This window comes from Pseudoliparis swirei, chromosome 10, assembly GCF_029220125.1.
Source record: "Pseudoliparis swirei isolate HS2019 ecotype Mariana Trench chromosome 10, NWPU_hadal_v1, whole genome shotgun sequence".
Classification (NCBI taxonomy): Eukaryota; Metazoa; Chordata; class Actinopteri; order Perciformes; family Liparidae; genus Pseudoliparis; species Pseudoliparis swirei.
Window position 1 is genome coordinate 11,501,407 of NC_079397.1, and position 21,562 is coordinate 11,522,968.

Consider the following 21,562-nt stretch of genomic DNA (forward strand, 5'->3'; position numbering starts at 1 on the left):
CAGAGATTTGCTGTAGATGAGGAATTGGAGGTTTTGGATTGGCAAATCGAAAACCTCCAATTCCTCACCGACAGTAAATCCAAAAACTGAGATTTACTGGAGATGAGGAAAACATCCCAGACTAAAGTGACAGTAAACAACAACAATGAACATACAGTACATTTTCCAAGACAGTGACATGCATAATACAAATGGCTTTCATTGTCAAGCTACTGTTTAATGTCTAAAGTGAGCTTTCACTTTGAACCCAAAATACCACGACGAGTCTCGGTGCTCTGAGCTTCGTGCTAACCTCATTAAATATGCGCACAGTGGCGTGTTGACGTGGGGCAGGCGTACCGTGTGCCATGTTCACGCGTCCACTTAGCATGTTGGCTTGTCGGCATTTGCTAACCGGCACAAAACCAAACATATTTTAAGTTTAGTTGAGAAGCCGGGGTGTTTTGCTCAAGGACACTCCAGCAGAGAAGACGAGTGCTGACACGCGGCATCGACCCGGTGTCCTCAGTGTACCGGACGAAGGGCCTTCCGACTCACTACACGACCCGGCGGCCCTTCATTGATTTTCTGCTTTTTTTAAGGCCAAGAAACCCACATGAACCTCTCTTGAAAATACAAATAAACATGTGTTACAGTGCAAGAGGAGGAAGTTGAAAGGTCTTAACCTTTCTAATAGAAACTTTGATGTTGAATTTCTGAAACGGTGTTCTTTTCTACTTGGTTATGGCCAATCACACCAGACTGGCTGCTAAGCACTCCCGTCACCACGCACACGTTTATCATACATTTTATTCCCACCTGAGGGCCTGAGATATTCAGGCCTGATGGAAATGCATTATTGTAATTCAATTTGGCCAAATGGCTTTGATGGAACTGAGATGAAATGACTGCATGGGGCGGGAGTGTATTGATATTGAATATTTATGAGCCTCATATCAGGGTCTTTGCGGTGCGCGTGTATGCATGTGTTTAGAGTGTAGTGCAGCTGGTGGGTTTGCATGTGTGACTGAATCTGGCTCCTAAGACTTCGTTCTGACGAATACCGAAGCATAATTAGTCTTAGTGGACACATGATGAATAAAACATGCGTTCTACTGCAGCTCATACGTGGGCTCAGGGTCAAACTATCATTACCTTCGCAAGCCTGTGATCGACGAACAAGGTAGAGGAGCAAAGTGAAGCCGTTTCACTCCGGTTAGTTGTGAAAAAAATGCTAATGATCATTTAAAAATTCTGAAATATAAAAATATATTAAACTACATTTCTTACTCGTTATTTCATAGCACATTGCAGATACCGTGTGTGTGTCTACTTTGTGTGCTTTTGTGAGCCAATGTCCATCATCATCTTTCTTCCTCGTCAATTCCTTCACCCTCCCCCCTCCCCTCTGTACCTTGAATTCATTCTCTTTGTCTTTGGTGCCCTTGTGGAAGGGTCGGTCATATCTGAACCTCCAGATGTGATTGAACTTGTAGAAGTTTTTGATGTTGTCAGGCACTCCGTCTCTCTGCAGCACATCCTGACTCTCTGGGATGGGCGTGACAGCGTAGATCTGCAGGTCTGGAAGCACCGGAAGTTAAGGAAAGTACAAGGGGGTGACAGGGGGGGGGGGGGGAGCACTGCAGACTGGAACAATTCTCCAGAGGCCAGAAAGAACATGGGAGATTTCAGATGGGCTCCCACAGAGGATACAGACACACACACACACACACACACACACAGGCTTTACAGGGAGATCGAGTCGTTAAGTGAATCTCCCCTGCAATATGTACACTACACACTTTTATCTACATCCACATGGCAACAACACCCTGGATGTATTATTAGGGGCCAACACATCAAATAAAACACAGGGTTCATACACATGTTGACCAAAGGAGTTCCATGACTTCTCCATGACTTTAATAAACTAAATGTCCATGACCAAACATGTTGTGCAATCTCGGCGTATACATGAGTATACCTTAAATGACACAAATGAATGAGACAAAAGTTGGATTAAAAGAATACATATGTATATAAATGTTTATTCTTTTAATTAAACTGAAGAAATGAACACATGAATATACCAAATTTCCATGACTTTTGGGATTTAATTTTTTTCAATGACTTTTCCAGGCTTGGAAATACAATTCTTTTTTTATTCCATGACGTTTCCAGGTTTTTCATGACCGTATGAACCCTGATAACAATACGCCTGGACCTAAACCAAGGATGCAAAATGGCACCAAAAGCAGCCAGTTCTCTGTTGGAGGCACACGCCACACACGTCATGCTTGTACACCATCACTGCACTCAGACCCCAAAACAGACTAACACAGTCACAGGAGGCCTACACCGAGAAACATACTGCAAAGGCAACAGAAACCGAGAGCAGCGGGAGAGAGAAGAGGTTGTGATGCAGCGTCTCGGGCTCACCTCCACCACAAGCGGCCCCCTGCGCCCGTGAGCGACTCCACCAGAGACACACAAGTCAGGAGAGCTGATGCACATACGTTCATATGGATGAGTGTTTGCAGCAAGGGTGCACAGATGGGTGGGCGAGCCCGGAGACTGCATTGATTAGCGTGTGAATAACACAGCGGCGTCCTAATTCACTCAGACGATCCCCGTCCTTTCTCAGTAAGGCGAGCGCACACAAGCAGACACATCACACGCATGCATTATATATTTTGTTTTTTGTTGTTTATTGTTGTTTTTTTGTTGTTGTTTTATTTTCTTCTTTGTTTTATATACATTTTCTGATTTATTTTGATTTCAATTTAGGATAGGAATTTATAAGCATTTTTTGCTTCTACCTATACCTTTTCAGTCTTTCTCTTTTGTATATTATATAGGATAATATAGTATTGTATTTGATTTGCTTGACAGAATAAAATACACAAACAATTATGAAAAATTAAAAAGAGCGTCTTGTACATGACTCTGTCCTCCATCTGGCTTTCTTGTCGTGTTGTTCTCTGTCGGTGCCATTATGCCACTAAGTCTTTGCTTTTCTCCCTTTCTTCCTCTATATACATACCTGCAAACTCATGAGGGATGAAAAAGGTGACAACGGGGGCGCAGGTGACTTTTTTGTTGTCTCCACATCCACGTTGTTTTTTGACTACAGTCTTTTGATTGTTTTGACCGCAAATCTAAATAATAATAACAAACATTTTAAGAAAAAAGGTCCTCTTAACCCTTGTGTTGCCTTCGGGTCAATTTGACCCAATTCAATGTTTCACCCTCCTGTCGCCAATCAATATGATGACAATTTTCACCCTTCACCTACCTTTTACCTTATATTTATATTTTATATTTTATATTGAGATCCAATATGATTAAAATCCAAAAAAATTAAAAAATTTAATTTTATTTTGTTTTTTTGTTTGTTGGTAGTTTGTTGAGTTTTTGTTGTTTGTTGACCCGACGAAAAACATTGAACAACATTGAATAACATCAAATCATGGAAAAAATATTAAAGAATCGGGTCAAAAAAAAATCAAATAAAGGGTTAATAATTCAGTGATCGGGCCCTAATAATAGTAATAACAACTTTACATTATCATTATATATAATATGGTTAAAGTCATTCATGAACCAACTTCCTTTTTTTTTTACTTGTGTGCTCTGCTGAGCTTTGAGCCTGTTCCATGATTCTGTTCCATAATTCTGTTCTATGATTCTGTTCCATGATTCTGTTCCATGATTCTGTTCGAGGAGCCTGTTCCTTCGACGTGTCCCATCAAAGATGTTTTATTGCGAAGATCACCACATCTCATGTTCTCCGTGTCTCACTCCAATCTCATAAACGCCGGCCGTCCAATTTACACCCCCCCTACCCAAAACAAAAACTCTTCGTCTCTACACTATTCACGTGGATGACCTATTTTGATTTCAAAACAGCGAATTTCGCCGAAAGGTGACAAGTTTGCAGGTATGTACAGGACTGTCAGAAAATTAGAATATTGTGATGAAGTTCTTTATTTTCTGTAATGCAATTAAAAAAACAAAAATGTCATGCATTCTGGATTCATTACAAATCAACTGAAATATTGCAAGCCTTTTATTCTGATTTATTGCTGATTATGGCTTACAGCTTAAGAAAACTCAAATATCCTATCTCTAAATATTAGAATATCATGAAAAAGTATACTAGTAGGGTATTAAACAAATCACTTGAATTGTCTAATTAACTCGAAACACCTGCAAGGGTTTCCTGAGCCTTGACAAACACTCAGCTGTTATAAATCTTTTTTTTTACTTGGTCTGAGGAAATATTAAAATTTTATGAGATAGGATTTTAGAGTTTTCTTAAGCTGTAAGCCATAATCAGCAATATTAAAAGAATAAAAGGCTTGCAATATTTCAGTTGATTTGTAATGAATCCAGAATGCATGACATTTTTGTTTTTTTAATTGCATTACAGAAAATAAAGAACTTTATCACAATATTCTAATTTTCTGAGACAGTCCTGTATATAGGCCAACAGTTGTCCCCCATACATCAGTGTGAATTATTAAAAAGGCTCCCGTATTGTACAGCTGAATTTGAAATGAAGAGTGTAGCTCCGGATGCGAGTCGGCTCCTTGATTTATGCGAGGCTCTGTGTTTGGTTTCAGAACAAACAAAATGAAACCGAGCGCAAACAAAAGGTGCGAGAGTCTCACAGGACTTTAGGCGGGGCACAGAAGTCATTTCATCGTCACGTGTTTCATACACCCTCCCGTCATAAATGGTCTGGAAATAAACACAACAGCAACAGCGCTGAGGTCCGTTTCTATCATACACATCATATCACATTTGTTATTGCCGTTTTTATTGATACTTACTTAAGGTCATCTTCCATATCATGAGATTTATAATATTGAATCCCTCTTTATTAAGACAGTGCTTCTGTATGATCGATTACTTTTTAGGCGAGTTAAACTGTAACTTGAGTAAATAATTAATATCTTTATGTTTCTACAACTGCCACAAATCCGAAGATAAGGCAGACAAAAGCCAGAGGTAAAAAAGTCATTGAAGCCCACGCTGCTGCTGCTGCTTTTTAAGGTTATTGCACACAATTAAATAACTGAAGTACCCCAATGACTGTCGATTCAATATGTATATCCTTCTAGAGCTTTGCTTATTATGACAGTCCTTTCTTGTATGAGGTTCAATATGCTGCACGTAACAGTCAGAACAGTACGTGTGTGTGTGTGTCTGCGTGTGTTCTTGTGAATGAGCCTTTGATAATGACAAGAAAGAGTTTGCAGGAAATAGAAGGATAGAAGCACGTGCCTCATTGCAGGTAATTACGTGGATGTAAAGTTTAAACACAAAGCAGGCTGTTTGGAAGCCTCCGTGTGTGTGTGTGTGTGTGTGCACATGTGAATCCATCCCTTGCTGTTGTAATTTGTTGGATGCATTTTCACATTTGACCGTGGCGGCTCCGCGTAGTCGACGCTTGTGGATAGTAACGATGTGCTCTCCTCTGTCTATAGGAAGGATACACTGCGCGTCCGCCTGGTAGATGGTCTGGTCCGGCTGGTTGACGTGCTGCATGGCGATGGCGTGGGGAAACTCGTTGAGCATCCGCTGCTGGAAAGCCTCCAGCCTCTCGTAGTCATGGCCGCGGCACACAAACTCTTTATTCTGCAGAGGAGGAGCAGAGCGCCGCGTGGGGTTATTTTGACATCTAGTGGTCGCGCAGGGCAACTGCAGCTACCAGCTGCAAACCCCACCAAGGACAGGGCCCGTTACATTCAAGATTCAAGATTCAAGATGTTTTATTTGTCACATACACACACAGGGTGTGCAGTGAAATGAAAGTGGCAATGCATCAGGCGTTGGTTACATCAGGCATTGAATAAGAGCTGCTGAATGTCACCTGACGCTGACGGAGTCTTATATAAGAAACCTTCATTCTTCCTGTAGTCCTCTATCTCCGTTGGAGCGGCTAAATTCATCAATACACCGATTTCACTTTATACTCTAGATACACTTTATTTGTATTTTTACATTTTTATTTCCTTTATTGTTTAAATTCTTAAATGTAATATGTCCTGCCCTGATATCTTATTTTATTCTATTGTATATTTGTATACATGTTTGATGCTGCTTCACAAATCGCCCCCCTGGGGATGAATAAATATTATCTTATCTTAAAGTATCACTCTATTCAAAATCCTACGGACAGAGAGGGAATATGGAGAATATGTATTTACCCGTAAGAAGAAAGGAAACTTCTTTCCATAGAAGCCCAATCGGAAAAATTCAGGTTCTAGTCTTTGCTGGTCCATGATCTTGTCGTAGAGGGAGGCTTCCATCATCTGGCAAAGGAAATAAACAACAATACTAAATATAAACCCAACAGTGTGCAATCAATACGGAGTTTGGTGTTTTGACAAAAGCTTAACAGACAAATTAGTTGGCGCACAATATGAATAAAAGTACTTCTTTTATTTTGTTCCTAGTTTTCCTAAATGACCTCATCATCACATGGTAAGACGCGTGTTCATCATGGACAACTCACCCTCATCTTGCTCAAGTTCCTGTAGTCGTAGTAGGACTCATATTGGTCCGCCAGCTCTCTGCACAGGATGATGCCATTCTCCCAACACTGAAGACATGAAGACGCACACACACACACACACACACACACTCAGTCATCGTCACGCTCACTGTGTCCCGTCTCAAAAGGAAGCAAATATAGAAAATAGGATGGAAGGTCACGCCCATCCATTTGATTGATGAGAAAATATGAACAATAGGCTTATTGAAAGTCGCTCTGCAGTGGTGCTGCCATACTGTAGTTCTCCCACCGGATGGCGCTGGTGAGTCAACAATATCAAGAGGTGACTCTACCCTCTTCATGCAGGTACACGCAGCACCCAGCCATCATGCTAATGAAATGAAAAGCTTTCCTTTTCCGCTGCCTCCTGAGCCCTGTGTGTGTGTGTGTGTGTGTGTGTGTGTGTGTGTGTGTGTGTGTGTGTGTGTGTGTGTGTGTGTGTGTGTGTGTGTGTGTGTGTGTGTGTGTGTGTGTGTGTGTGGGGCAGCAGCACCGGCAGATGGCGTAGCTTGTGAAAATGAAGGGAAATTGGACTATGAGTAACGAGGGGAGCAGTTTTAATGATGTTATTATTTTATGTTATTTCATCAGGGATGTTGTTGAGTGTGTTTTTTTTGCGTGTGCATGTCTGTGATTTTTTGAGGCTTTTAATTATTCCTAAAATCAGCAGAGAGGAGTAGTGGGAGTAGGTCAGCAAAATGCACTTCCTCGAGGACAAGAAAGCAAAGCCTGTGAACTACTTCTCAAAACCAGTTTAAAGGTCTTTTAAAACTGTTAAAATCTTAAAATCTCACTGTTCATTTTTAGCAGCACCACCACAGTCAGTCACGCTTCGGCCCACAAGTCTCGCCGTCACCCACAATATTTCCGACAGGAATATTGTGTCGGATATTGTATCACGATATGGATCCTGCTTTAATTACAGCCGCCAGAGATTGCTCTGATTAAAGCGAGGATGTGTTGACGCCTCGAGCCGTTGTCACAGTTCACTACAGGTAGAAATTAAATCTCTAACCGCGAGTCATACATATGTTGCTCTGCGCAGCTCTCCGCTCGGCTTTCTTACGAGGGCATTTCATTTCAAGAGAATGACAGGCGGGGGAACTCCTCCTCCTCCTCGCCCCCATCATCCCTCCATGAGTATTCATGTTTAATGTTAAAGCTTATGAGCTTAAATCCCATCTATTTATAACGGGGATGAATTCATTTTAGCTTGTAGATACCAACATACCTTTAAGCTCCATGTAACTGGCTCCATGTACCCAGTGCATTAAAAAAAAACTGCTGATGAGAGGGAATGTAAAACAAGAATATTTCTGCTTCAGCTTACCTTCCCCCTGTCGAAGTTCTGCACGATAGTGAGGTGCAGATACTCCTTTCTCTGCCACTCGCTCTGCATGGGGTAGTTCAGGAACTCTCTGAGCGGCCTTTCTGACCACTCCAGTAACTCATCGTACAGCAGCAGGGTGTATGATGCCTCTGCGGCACACAGACACACAGCGATTACAGGAAGATTATGGGAGCAGTTCAGGGAAAACATTGGGATATTTTCGCCGTTGTAAATATGAAAATAATTGTGCCGAGGGTGCAATTTAGTCCACATGATGATTTATTCACGCTGAACACAGTAAGGATCACATTAATGGATCGTTCCCCCACGTACCCGTGTAGTTTTGTGCTTTAAAGTGCAGGTCGTACAGTTTGTGAATGTAGCGGATGTACATCTCCTCTTTGTTGAGCTCAGTTTTGTAGAAGTTCTGGAAGGGGGCAGTCGGTGGTTCAGTGGTGGTTAGGGACAAAGGAAATGCAAGAGAGCGAGGGGGATTAAGAAAATTATAGAGGAGAACTTTTAAATAAGTGACAGCATGTTCTATGGTAGCGGAGGTGCAACAATATATTTCAGCTGCTGAATAGCAGAGACTTCTGATCCATCTGCCTACACAGCCGGGAACGCTTCCAGATGGCTGCCGTTACATAAGGAAAACCTCGTAGGCAGAAGGGCTTTACAATAGAAACAATAGAGTTTTGTTACGCCTATGAGTCAACGACATGAAATAGACTTAGTTTCCACAATATTAAACAGAAAACACACAGCTATAAAGTTATGTTTAACCCTTGTGTTGCCTTCGGGTCATTTTGACCCGATTCAATATTTAACCCTCCTGTCGCCTTCGGGTCAATTTGACCCGATTCAATGTTTAATGTCGGTGTTCTTTCGGGAGTCAACAAACAAACATAAAGTACCTCACACTTAAACTTGGAAAACAATATTAATTCTAATAATTTTCTGGAGATTTTAATAGCTGGGGTCATATTGACCTCAAGGGTAAAATATGTTAGTAAATATAAAGGTAACAGGAGGGTTAAACATTGAATCGGGTCATATTGACCCGAAGGCGACAGGAGGGTGAAACATTGAATCGGGTCAAATTGACCCGAAGGCAACAAAAGGGTTAACAGCCTGAACTGAAGAATTCAACAAGTATGTGATATTCATATCATATAGTTTGATTTCTATCAACAAAAGGGGAGAAATTAATCGGATTATTATTGGCAACAGATTAAACACATTCAGTCAGTGTGATTACTATGCTCATATATTTAAAATATAAATACTTTCAAATGGAAAAACTACAGAATAAAGTAAGGCGTTATTAAAAAGTATTTATTGTATTTATTTAAGATGAACATAGAATGTGGATGATGCATTTAGACAATAATTCAGGTTTTGTTTCAGCCAATAACACATCAGAAATCACTCACTTATGCAGATTTAGACAATCAAACCGACTCTTGGAGTGACTGCTACTCACCAGTAGACTGACAGTACATCCAATCTTTTTTCCATCCACTTCTCCCAGTTTCATACAATCCCTGTGATAGAAACACCATCAGACGCACGCAAAGCAATGATTGACAACAATAATAATATGAATAATCACAAATTGATTCGGCACGTGTGCACCTCTCACCTGTAGTCCAGCAGCCGCTCCATTAAGCGAGTGACGGTAGCGATCAGAGAGATGCCACTCTCCCTCCAGGTCTCTCTCTCGATTTTCTTCAGCAGGCTGGAAGGACGAGAGGCAGAGATGGTGAGATCAAAGAGACAAGCGATAAAAGAGAGCAAATGGGAAAGGAAAAGGTGGCGGAGGGGAAGGGGACGGGGGGGTAAGGGGAAAGGGAAGAGGAAATTACTAGAAAAGAAAAGGAGGCGAAGCAACGACGGAATCAATCCCAGTCACACCAGTATCACCTTTGCTTACTGGCCTGCCTGTGGGAGTTAACCGTATCAAATACCCACAGGGGGCGAACTAATTATAATACATCACAATAGCTGATATACTGTTTTTCCACCGAGATAGATATTTTTTTATTCCACTCTTTTTTTAACTGGACAAACACATTTACAGCCAAAATAATGGAGTTGGCTGCTGTTCCCCCTCACACAGACGACACAGAGAGAACATAGAGGAGTCTTACCTAGGGTACGGACCAAACAGAGGAATTCTACTCCAGGCGGGAAGCAGAGGCGGAATAAATTAATATTAATACGATTAATATCAGCACACACTCACACAGGTTAAAGGGGTTAGCGGGGTTAGTATGAGGAGAAGAAACTAAAAGATCAAATCAATTAAGCAAGAAAATGTAAATTGACACTAAAATCATCGTCATAAGCATCGGATAATTTCATTTAAATAATAATGATCACGAATGAATACTTATATCCTGTTGCACAATATAGATTAGAGGTATCTTAATAAAATGCAGTGGCATCACACTGTTTTCTATGATGTTTCACACACAAAAATGGTGGAATGACTGACTATGAGAGACGGGACAATTACACCAGATGAATATTGATAAAATCCTTCATCAGGATCCCAATTTGATTCACATCTATGCGATAGTAAAAATCAATGTACAATATGCGTGTGAATCAAAAGAAATGGCTTCTTATAATGTAAGAATGTTTTTTGGAAGCCGAGTTGGAATGTCGGGTCAAATAGTCGCCCCTTGTGAAGGTGGACGTAAAAATATGAACAGGCAAAAAATGAACCAGGGATACACACACACACACAGACACACACACACATTAGCGTGAGCACATACACAAAGAATGCAGAAGCACAGACCTGGAGACACGAGGACAGAGTGGACCGGGACTGGCCACAGAGGAGGTTGGAGTGAAGATGAAGGTGAATAATGACCACTTACCTCTCATTATTAATCCAACAATAAGGAACTACCCACTGCCTATTCTTTAATACTAATAACTTTTATTGTTGACAGCATATTCTCTAATCTGCCAATCAGTTTAAGACATTTAACAGTTTGTATAACCAGGCAGTAACGCTGCTATCTGTGCTGTTTGGCTACCAGGGTTCAAAAGAAGGCGAGTCCACTTTCAGGTAAAGCGTCACTTACACACGAGCTGCGAGTTGCAGACGCATCATTAAGGTCGTTGGACTCAATAAGCAGCTATTTTGTATGCTGGTGGAAGCGTCACAGTATCCTGAACAGGCATCTTTATTGAGGCATTTTCTGTGATTTCACTGCTAGTTCTTGAGTGGCTCTAAGGGAAACATTACATAACCCACTGCCGCCCCCTAATCCAACCATTTCTCCTCTAAAATCCGAGATAATTAGACAAATATACACTACCGTTCAAAAGTTTGGGGTCATCCAGACAATTTCGTGTCTTCCATGAAAACTCACTTTTATTTATCAAATGAATTGAAAATTGAATAGAAAATATAGTCAAGACATTGACAAGGTTAGAAATAATGATTAATATTTGAAGTATTAATTTTGTTCTTCAAACTTCAAGCTCAAAGGAAGGCCAGTTGTATAGTTTATATCACCAGCATAACTGTTTTCAGCTGTGCTAACATAATTGCACAAGGGTTTTCTAATCAGACATTAGTCTTCTAAGGCGATTAGCAAACACAATGTACCATCAGAACACTGGAGTGATAGTTGATGGAAATGGGCCTCTATACACCTATGGAGATATTTCATTAGAAACCAGACGTTTCCACCTAGAATAGTCATTTACCACATTAACAATGTATAGTGTGTATTTTTGATTAATGTTATCTTTATTGAAAAAACAGTGCTTTTCTTTGAAAAATAAAGACATTTCTAAGTGACCCCAAACTTTTGAACGGTAGTGTAAGTAATTATGACCCCACTTCTCCATATTTCAACTTCCTATCTCAGTTCCTTTCTCTAACTCACATGCTGTTGAAGAGCTCCCGGTACGTCTCGTCTCCTTTGCCCTCAGACATCAGGCTGTCCAGCTTGTCGATCAGCTTGGCCTCCACCTGTGAGAAAGAGAAGGGGAACATTTAGATCTCAAAGGGGCTGCCAGTTCAAACGCTAATGATTAAATGGTGAGAGGAGCAGCAGCAGCGCGGGTGGTTGAGAGGAACGGCGCGGTCGATTCACATCCATTCACGTGTCAAAGAAGAGGCAAAACATTTATTTTGTTTACCATCAAGCTGGTGGGGGAGAGAATAAAGAATACCGTATCCTCCCTGTCAGTTACTTTTGTCAGGTACAGGGTTTAATGTTGACCGTGTCGCATCACTACTCATTATTATACATTTATGCGTTATCTAAAGTTGTTGTTTTTTTACCTAAATTGAAATTGACAGTGACATTAATGTGGGTGTCTTCTAATATAAACAAATTACCTCAAAGTTCGGCAGCTCGCATTATTATAGTTAAAGTGTTGCCCTTACACTGTAACACACAGTAACTCGAAACATATTTTAATATTGGCAGTTCTGATAATTTGATGATGAGATCATTTTTATATTAAAAAAGCAAAATTATCTGGAAAGCATCGGTTTGCTATTCACAAAAACATTGTGGCATGACTGTTGACACACTAATGAAAGAGTGATAGCATTGTATTTCTAAAAATATCTTTTTTTCAGCCATAGACAGATTATAATTATGTGTTGATAAAAGTAATAATTGAATTGTCTCCATATGTCTCATTTGTTCTAGCGGTTAGTATTCCTGGTTTTCACCCGGGCAGCCCAGGTTCAACTCCCGGTATGGGAATCAAGTTCTAAAACATTATAACCCATCTATCAAAAAATAGCAGTCATGTCAAAGATTGATCATTGTTGTGTTTTATTATGTCAAAAAATATCTTCAAAACTGTTAGATAACAGCATAGTAGTTTAGAACAACAAAAGAGAAGTGAAAGTACCTGTTTGAAGTTGCCACTGCGTCTCTGCTCCCAGTCCATCATGTCATGGAAGATGGGGATCATGACATTCCTCAGATCAGGCTGAGGCACCAGCGTCACCTCCAGGAATGGACCGATCATCGCTGGGATGAAGTTCAACTTGTGTTCCCCTGGAGGAGAGACAGAAGTCAACATGGAGGTCTGGCTCTCACTTCATCCCAGATATCAGCGTCTTGTTTGTTTCGGAGCCATTTTGTCCAACTCTGCTCTAATTTCATGCTCGGCGCTGCACTCTAACCAAATTGATGCAGTACTTTAAATGAGTGCGTTATTAGTCTGTGTTACTTAAAATGCATTAGCGTTAGTGGGGACACTTCCATACAAATTGACATCAAATACAACACAAATAAAGTGACTACAGAAAACGGTGGGTAAAATACACACTGAAAAACTATAGAAACGACTAATAAAAAACACAAAATTGCACAGATCCATCAGAAACTCGGAGCAGAACAAAAGGTTAAGAGCACCTATTTGGTTGCCATGGTTACACATAGTTGTTGGGATAAAAAAAAGGCTGAGAGTGGCTTTTTCTCTTTCTATTTATTTCCGATCTGCTCGAGAACAGAGAAATAAAACACCATTTATTTCCCTCTAATTTCTCTGATGCTCCACACGGACCTCAAGAACTCTGAATATACTTATGGTGATATATTTACAGACGTGTGGTGATAGAAACATACTGCTGGACTGGAAGAGAGGCAGTTGCCTTTACTATACTTTGTTTGCAGCACCACTTGGAATAAGCTAAATGTTACCGAGTCCCTTCTAAACAACCTTATGGGGTTTCAGGAGTACATTTAGGAATAAGACCCTCTATGTGAACCATGTTGAAATGTTTTATTATCTTACCTAAATTCTGCCACATGCTGAAGATCTCACAGCCCATCATCACCCTCATGTCTCCATACCTGCACAATAGCATGTCATTGTTAGAAATGGTTGCATGCTGAAGCAGTGAGCATGTAGCCTATACATTGAATGTGTCCTGTAGTATTCTGTGTGTGTGTGTGTGTGTGTGTGTGTGTGTGTGTGTGTGTGTGTTGATGGCTTGTTGAGAGAGCTCATGGCTCATTACAGCCAGGCCATCCTGGCGCGTGCAGCAAAAAGAAGGCAGGGCGCAAACAACCAGAACTCACTTTTCCAGGGTCTTCTTCCTCTTGGAGGGAGAGAAGGACTCCAGCTGAAGACACGGCTGGTTGATAAATATTACAGACAGATAGAAGTACGAGTCCCACAGCTGAGAAATGACAGCAAACAAAGTGCATCATGTCAACGCTGCACAACAAAAACATCCTTCTCCAGCTTGAGTACGTTTCTAGTGGCATGTTGGACAGCAGCAGCTGCTCATTTCAGTCTCAAACAAAGTGGAGTATCACATTCATTCCAGTTAATTCTATAGTCTATTGTAAGCTTCTGACTAACGGTATCAGCTCTGATGTATGTCTGTGTCTCAGTGAAGTCTTTTGTTTTGAAACTTGTGGTGAACACAATTAAATGAATTAATGACTCGTGTTATAAATGTGTATCTGTCTGCCTGTTTGTTTGTGTGCGAGTGTGTGTGGGTGGGAGAGGCTGTTTAGATCCACCCCACACACACCTACACACACACCTACCTTGTAGTCAAACTTGTCGTTGAGGAAGTTCTTCCTCAGAGCGTCAGAAAGGTAGAGGACAGTAGTGATGATGACACTAAAAGAACAAGAGAAAGAGAGGAAGAGGTGGAACAAATCACCTTGAACAGTGTACATGCGATTCAGACGGCCCACTTGTGGAGTGACAGTGCACCGGTGAAGGAGAGGAACATTTGCAATTACGTGCCATCATAATGACGTTCAAATATTGAAATCGCATTGACCTTTTGAAGGGGACTGTCGAGAGGTGGAACACACCGTCAACAGACAGAGACGAGGCTCTGTGTGCACTGTTAATCAGATGAGAGCTGTGTGTGTGTGTGTGTGTGTGTGTGTGTGTGTGGACATGTGTGTGTAAGCGCTTACTTGTTGGTGACCAACCGCATGACGGTCCAGTCCTTAGAAAACATTTCTGGTCGGATTAGGATCCTGAAGACAGTGAAGAGCTGAAGAAGAAAGTCCTGGGATACACAAACATACACACACACACACACACACACACACAGCGAAACGCATTGTCATTAGCAATTAAACATGGTAATTAAACATTCCCAAATCAAGCTCTGTGCAGATCACTCCACTGTTCACTCAATTAGGATTAAAGACGTTTGTTGATTATTGTTTACCCCGACAGGTGTTTTGGTGCATTCATCTAATTACAGTGTTGTGTAATCACATGGGGCAGAAGAGGAGAATAGCATTGTGGGTACACTACATCTTCAAGGATTAGTGTGTCGTATGGAATCAAATGCAGTCGATGTCCGTCTCTCTCCATGGTGCTGAAACTATGACATCCAGCGTCTCTCAGTTTGAATCCATTTTGGTTGCCTGGCGTCACATCTCAATGTGTCGTCTTTCCATTGGTCACTCAATGTTCTCCCGGCACGTTCCTCAGACACTGTTGTGCTCTCGAGCTGACGCAATCATTTCGCCTCTCTCCATTCTGACACTCAGCAGATCGACATTTCTCACCGAGATGAACTCGTGACACGATTCCCTTTCTTCTGTGTTCCTGTCCCTCTTCTCTTTTTCATTTTCTATTCTGCTGCTGATGACCTCGTAGAGGAGCTCAATAATATGCACACACGTTTACATGTGCGCATGGAAGCAGACAGGGATACAAATACTCGTTTGCACATGTACATATGTGAGAGAGAGAGAGAGAGAGAGAGAGAGAGAGAGAGAGATGTGGCGGTCTTACCCTCAGGTTGTCCTTGTTGCTGAATGCCTGCAGCAGCTGCTGGTAGTGTCTGTCACTCATCTGTCGCAGAAGGGCGAGCAAACATGCCACAAACTCCCCCTGACAGGATGAACACGCCGAGATAGAGAAGAAAAAGAGAACACGTTGTGTGGGTCTTCAGTTTTAAAGATGCGATGCAACCCAGGATTATCTCCCGGGCCGTCTCTAAATGAATAAGCTGCTGTGGTTCTAAACACGCATGTAGAAAGTAGTCATGTAGGACGCATTGGGATGCCAGCGGTGAACTATGGCGGTAAAGTGTGATCCTTTATGTCTTTTGCTGCAGGAAAGAGGAAAGGAAGCACTTTGTTTTATTGCGGAATGCCCTTTATTAACCCCTATTGGCAACCGGGAAGAATTGCAGCCACATTAGTCGAGCCCTATAAGTGGAACAAGCCCTCCTCGAGTCTCATTGGTGATCTCATTACTATTCCCCCTCCGTGCGGTGTTGTATTATAAATCGAAATTATTGTTTGCTATTAATGTTAATTATGTTGCCAAAATCACAGTCGCCACAGCGACAACTCAATTTCAAAATCTGTAACTACTCCTGCGCGCGTGTGCACTTGCACACACATAACCCCCCCACACACACACACACACATGGTAAAACAAACATACCGTGACATCCTGGAACTGTAGTCTCATGGCAGGTCCAGTAGGCTGGGGTCGGTTGCTAATTTCCAGGATGGTTCTCAGTAAAACTCCCAGCAGGTTCTCAACAATTAGCTCCACCTCTTCTGAGACCGCCGGCTCCTACACAGAGGACGCAACACTTGCACATGAATGACAGGCAACAGGACAACTCAACTTTCATTTATTTACACTTTTTAAGTGAATCTAAAATGTCAGGGTTCTCCTTGAGATTCAGAGACGTCGCTCTCTCCAAGTTACCTGGATGTTAGTGTTCCTGATAGGGCTGTCAATCGAGTAAAAAAAATTAACTAATTAATCGCACATTTTGAAATTCATTAATCGCGATTAAAAGTTTTTTTCTCTTCTTTTTAAAGACAAAACTTCACACAGAGCTGTGTTTTCAAAGAGGCTCCTACCTATAAAGTGCCAGCAAGGTATTTAATATTGTGGATGATAAATTGTTTCTTCAGTGAAACATCCAGATTAGTAAAAAAAAAAAAGTATATTGAGACACCATTGGTCCTGTCATCTTTAACACTGAACAACAGCAGAACCAGTGGCCTTGGTAACTGACTGACATTCAAATATGTCACGTTAACCCTCTGGAGGCTGGGCTCATTTTATACATTTTACAAAAAAATGTAAATTCACCTTTTAAAGGCGTTTTCATATGACACATACCCACGTGTTATACATCAAACATTCCAGAACAATCTCCGCTCTCTATATATTGAGGCACATTGTCCTCGCGCCGTGTTCTCTGTCTTCTCTGACTGACAGGTTGCTAATGAGCCTAACCTGTGAGGTGAGAGGTCCTTTGTGATTTACTGAGTGTTCATTGGTTGTTTTTTTCGCAAAATGTTGACAGACAAACGGATTGACAAATCACGTTGAAGGTTTCGTGTGACGAGTTCTTTCCGCGCCGCGTCACCCGACACGTCGCCCCTCCGTTCCTCTGTGGATCAGAGGGGGAGACGGGAGGAAGGAGGAGCAGGAGGAAACCCGACTGATTCATCCACGAGTTTAAACTGATTTCTGCTCCTTATTTTCACGGAGAAATAATTAACGGAAACAGTGTTAAACCGTACTGCCGCGGTTTGACACTCAGAGGAGTGTAAAAACTTCAAGGCACACCGGAAGTAAACAAAGTTGCGTTAATTGCGTTAAAATATTTTAGTGCGTTAACGCGGCCAAATTAATCGCCTAGATTAACGCGTTAACGCTGACAGCCCTAGTTCCTGACTGTTAATATTAATCTGAATTATTGAATTGGACTGTCCTGTCCAGGTCCCTTCAAACCTCCGAATAAACAACACGTAGCAGCTGAAGTATGTGCCGATACGCGTTATGTCTGCCTGTCGAAGGTTAGCCACTCCGCCTCACCCAAAGCAACACACACACACATCATGTTGTTACAATGAGAGAGGGGGACGAGGGCCCCCCTCCCGTGAGAAAGGAGCACACCAGCAGATCCGAGGTCAGGACGACGTCACGGGATGTGGGTGCTTGAAGAGCCGGACTTGTTTTGGAGAGCAGAGACGTTTTGGGTTTTGACCTGTGCTGACCGAGAAGGACTGCCGCTGTGATTGCAATCGCATCGAGCTTGTATTGTACATGTGTGATCAGAGAATAAATCCTCCCGTTGGAAAGGAGAGAACGAGAGAAGGTCGTTGGCTGAATTATTACTTCACCAGACATCCAATTCTGGAAATACGTAACACTGACTCATTTGTAATTCTACTTCTGTTGGCACAACATTGAACCATGACGGACAAGTGATGTCAAAGCCAAAGTCTTCCACTCCGTACCCTATCATCTTACTTTCGCCCGTTTTAATGCGACTTCAACAAGTATTTCGGGGGAATAATGAGAAGTATCAAGGCCAAGTTTTTCATTTTAAAACTCTATATTCACAGAGAGAGAGAGGAGAATCCAAATTAATAAATACAAAGGAGAGAGAGACAGTTAAAGATGAAACGCCACTCAAAGAGAGTGGAGGATAAACTGGTGTGTGTGTGTGTGTGTGTGTGTGTGTGTGTGTGTGTTCAGCTCCCTCTAGTCTCCCCTGACAAGACAGACAGGTTTTGGACATAGCGATAATTAGAAGGCGCTTCAGACTGGCACATTGGCAGCCACTGCTGTCACTTCTCTTTAGATGTGCCACCAGTGTGTGTGTGTGTGTGTGTGTGTGTGTGTCGTCTATACAGTATGCATGTGTCCTACTGGGCTTCTTTACCACTAGCTGCCCCTCTGCCAGCAAACAGTCCAAGTCAGGCAACCCAAGCTGCTACACACACACACACACACACACACAAACAAACACGCAAACAAACACGCACAAATCAGGTAAACGCACGTGCACACACAGCTCGGTGCGACTGCCATTTCGACCATGCCATTGCTAAATTGATGGGGCTCATTACTGAACTGCACGGCTGCCAATGTCCTTGTTACGAAGACTAATTGCCCATAAAAACAACAAAGCAATCTGCTGTGGGAATGTATTGGCGAGGAAATTGCTTGAAGACTAATTCCTCAAGCTTTGACTTCCTTAAATGTTATTTCCAGTTATTATGGCGGTGGTTCCCTCGTTGGTAATTCTTTTGTACAGCCTCGTGGAATAGGAAGGGGATTTCATTTGAACAACGCTGGATAGGGTCGAGGTGTAAAGTCACTTCATCCACAACACAAAATAAATCTCAGTTTATTGCTCTTATTTTATTCTTGTAGACTACTTTTATGTCACCATATGCTGAATAGGCATTTCAGGATACTCATGGTGCATGCCGATCTCATCTCTGCACCCGAAATAATCTCCATATCCACCTTACAAAAACGACTGTGGTACCAAACTACTCTTTTAACGCTCGGCGAGATGTCAAACCGCTCCTTTGAGGACGACGTTAGCGTGTGCGGCGTAACGGCAACTATTTACCACGGTGCCGTTCTCCTCCTTCTTGATGAGCGACAGCATGCTGGTGAGGATGCGAGCGCACATGACCAGTTCACTCTGCTCCTGCATGTGGGCCTGAAGGACACGGAGCACCACCGGCAACAGGATGCACCGCGACTCTGCAACACACACACACACACACACACACACACAGAGTTGTCATCCATCAAAGACGTGATGATATATAAGGAGAGAACACAACGCAACACGCGGCTGTATTAGTTTTGCTTTTACAAGCGCACAATGTTTCTTACATATGAATAAATGTATCGATATGTTATTCTTTGTTTTCACCTGAATGGTATTTGGAAATGTGACGTTTTCTCTGTAATTGTAGCTTTTGGGAGCATGCTGAGCATAAAACAGTGACTGTAATTTGCTCCGGTTTAAAAACACAGGAAGGTGCACTGTGGGTTACATTAGCTCAGGTGTGTTCTCAAATGAATGCAGGAGTGCAGAAATAATCAGTATAATGTGGATTAATATAGCCCGTTGGTACGTGATGCCGGTTGTTCGGATCCATTTGTGTCCCTCTGGGCTGTGTGCTTTCCTGTGTTCAGAATCCATATGCAGTGCTAGTTTGTATTCGTGCCATTTGCTCGGAAATGTTTTTGTATTGGGTTTCCAATGTGTCGAGCATGAGTTATGTACGCCCACCGAACTGTGCTGTGGGATCGGATCGTCACCTGGGTTGATGTAGAGCTGGCTCTCCACCGTCTTGGTGATGCACTGCAGCTTGACGGCCTCCAGGCAGTCGGAGTGGACGGTGGTGGGCAGGCTGCCCAGCGTCTCCCTGACGAAGCCGGCCACCTCGCGCACCGTGAAGACCTTCAACAGCTCGCCGTAAACTGCCGGGAACGTCCGCAGGAACACCGCCTGGACCCAAGAGAAGCGACGGAGGCACTCTGAATCCACTTACACTACCCTTCAAAAGTTTGGGGTCATCCAGACAAATTTGTGTCTTCCATGAAAACTCACTTTTATTTATCAAATGAATTGAAAATTGAATAGAAAATATAGTCAAGACATTGACAAGGTTAGAAATAATGATTCATATTTGAAGTATTCATTTTGTTCTTCAAACTTCAAGCTCAAAGGAAGGCCAGTTGTATAGCTTATATCACCAGCATAACTGTTTTCAGCTGTGCTAACATAATTGCACAAGGGTTTTCTAATCAGACATTAGTCTTCTAAGGCGATTAGCAAACACAATGTACCATTAGAACACTGGAGTGATAGTTGATGGAAATGGGCCTCTATACACCTATGGAGATATTTCATTAGAAACCAGACGTTTCCACCTAGAATAGTCATTTACCACATTAACAATGTATTGTGTGTATTTTTGATTAATGTTATCTTTATTGAAAAAACACTGCTTTTCTTTGAAAAATAAAGACATTTCTAAGTGACCTCAAACTTTTGAACGGTAGTGTAAGTTAACAACTAAACGCATTCATACCGCAAGTTGTACCAAGAAGAGCATTTCAAGATAAGAACGTGGATGTTTTACACGTAATGTCAATACATTCTCCACTAAACCAGCATTACCAAATCGTGTATTTCATCTGAGAAGGGGCCTCTATTCTCAAGCGATTGGGGACAATAACAAATTGGGTTCAGTACCTCGGGGGGCCTTGGATGAACCAATTCATCACACACACACTCCTGTTAAATTGTTTAAGAAAATGCAACAAAAACACACAACTCTTTGCAGTCATACAGGTCTGTGTTTTGTTGGGAAAGGTCAATATCGGCTGTTTGTGTAATGAATCACAGGCCTGGACTGGATTTGGGTTGAACCGTCATCAGGCCAGCATTCAATGGAAGAGCTGCTGCAGGGGGGGTTGCCGTGTCTGTTTGTATCCCTCCGTCTGATGACGCTGTCAGTTCTGTCAGTTCTGACAGACTCTCGCTGCACAATTGAAAAATGAAGATTGCTAAAATATAGAGGGGGGTGAGTCAGATTTGAGCAATCTTCATTATTCAATTGTGCAGCGAGGAAGCCTGGATACAAGTTATTTTTCACCAACACTTAGTTTCAATGTTGTTTACCTTTCGCCAAAAGAGAGTTCCATTGTATTTGATACTAATTGACGGCTCTTCGGTGGTAATAACTAAGTCAGAGTGTTTCTCTTCAGTCGAGACTCAGACAGGAGTTCGATATTCTACCCTACAGTCGTAACTGAAATATATTCTGATTACACGATGTGTTGAATTGCTCTGTCCATGACACATTTAGAACACAATAACTGAGTCCTGTGTTAATTGTTCGGTTATGCAAAGGCAAATT

The 21,562-nt window shown here is 41.9% G+C and overlaps 1 protein-coding gene across 2 annotated transcripts in view; it reads right to left on the bottom strand.

The window, feature by feature from the left end:
• The window catches only part of dock4b (dedicator of cytokinesis 4b), a 117,139-nt gene that overhangs the window by 27,582 nt on the left and 67,995 nt on the right, over window positions 1-21,562 (bottom strand). For both annotated transcript variants that reach the window (XM_056424696.1, XM_056424695.1), the window contains exons 23-41: window positions 19,956-20,145; window positions 19,252-19,388; window positions 16,302-16,436; window positions 15,642-15,740; window positions 14,807-14,901; window positions 14,423-14,498; window positions 13,946-14,046; window positions 13,659-13,717; window positions 12,768-12,916; window positions 11,783-11,868; window positions 10,022-10,048; window positions 9,514-9,609; window positions 9,355-9,415; window positions 8,205-8,298; window positions 7,872-8,020; window positions 6,503-6,589; window positions 6,195-6,299; window positions 5,481-5,622; window positions 1,394-1,560 (exon numbers count right to left, since the gene is read on the bottom strand). In XM_056424696.1, the coding sequence (XP_056280671.1) occupies window positions 1,394-1,560; window positions 5,481-5,622; window positions 6,195-6,299; window positions 6,503-6,589; window positions 7,872-8,020; window positions 8,205-8,298; window positions 9,355-9,415; window positions 9,514-9,609; window positions 10,022-10,048; window positions 11,783-11,868; window positions 12,768-12,916; window positions 13,659-13,717; window positions 13,946-14,046; window positions 14,423-14,498; window positions 14,807-14,901; window positions 15,642-15,740; window positions 16,302-16,436; window positions 19,252-19,388; window positions 19,956-20,145 (2,055 nt within the window). The remainder of the gene's footprint in view (window positions 1-1,393; window positions 1,561-5,480; window positions 5,623-6,194; window positions 6,300-6,502; window positions 6,590-7,871; window positions 8,021-8,204; window positions 8,299-9,354; window positions 9,416-9,513; window positions 9,610-10,021; window positions 10,049-11,782; window positions 11,869-12,767; window positions 12,917-13,658; window positions 13,718-13,945; window positions 14,047-14,422; window positions 14,499-14,806; window positions 14,902-15,641; window positions 15,741-16,301; window positions 16,437-19,251; window positions 19,389-19,955; window positions 20,146-21,562) is intronic.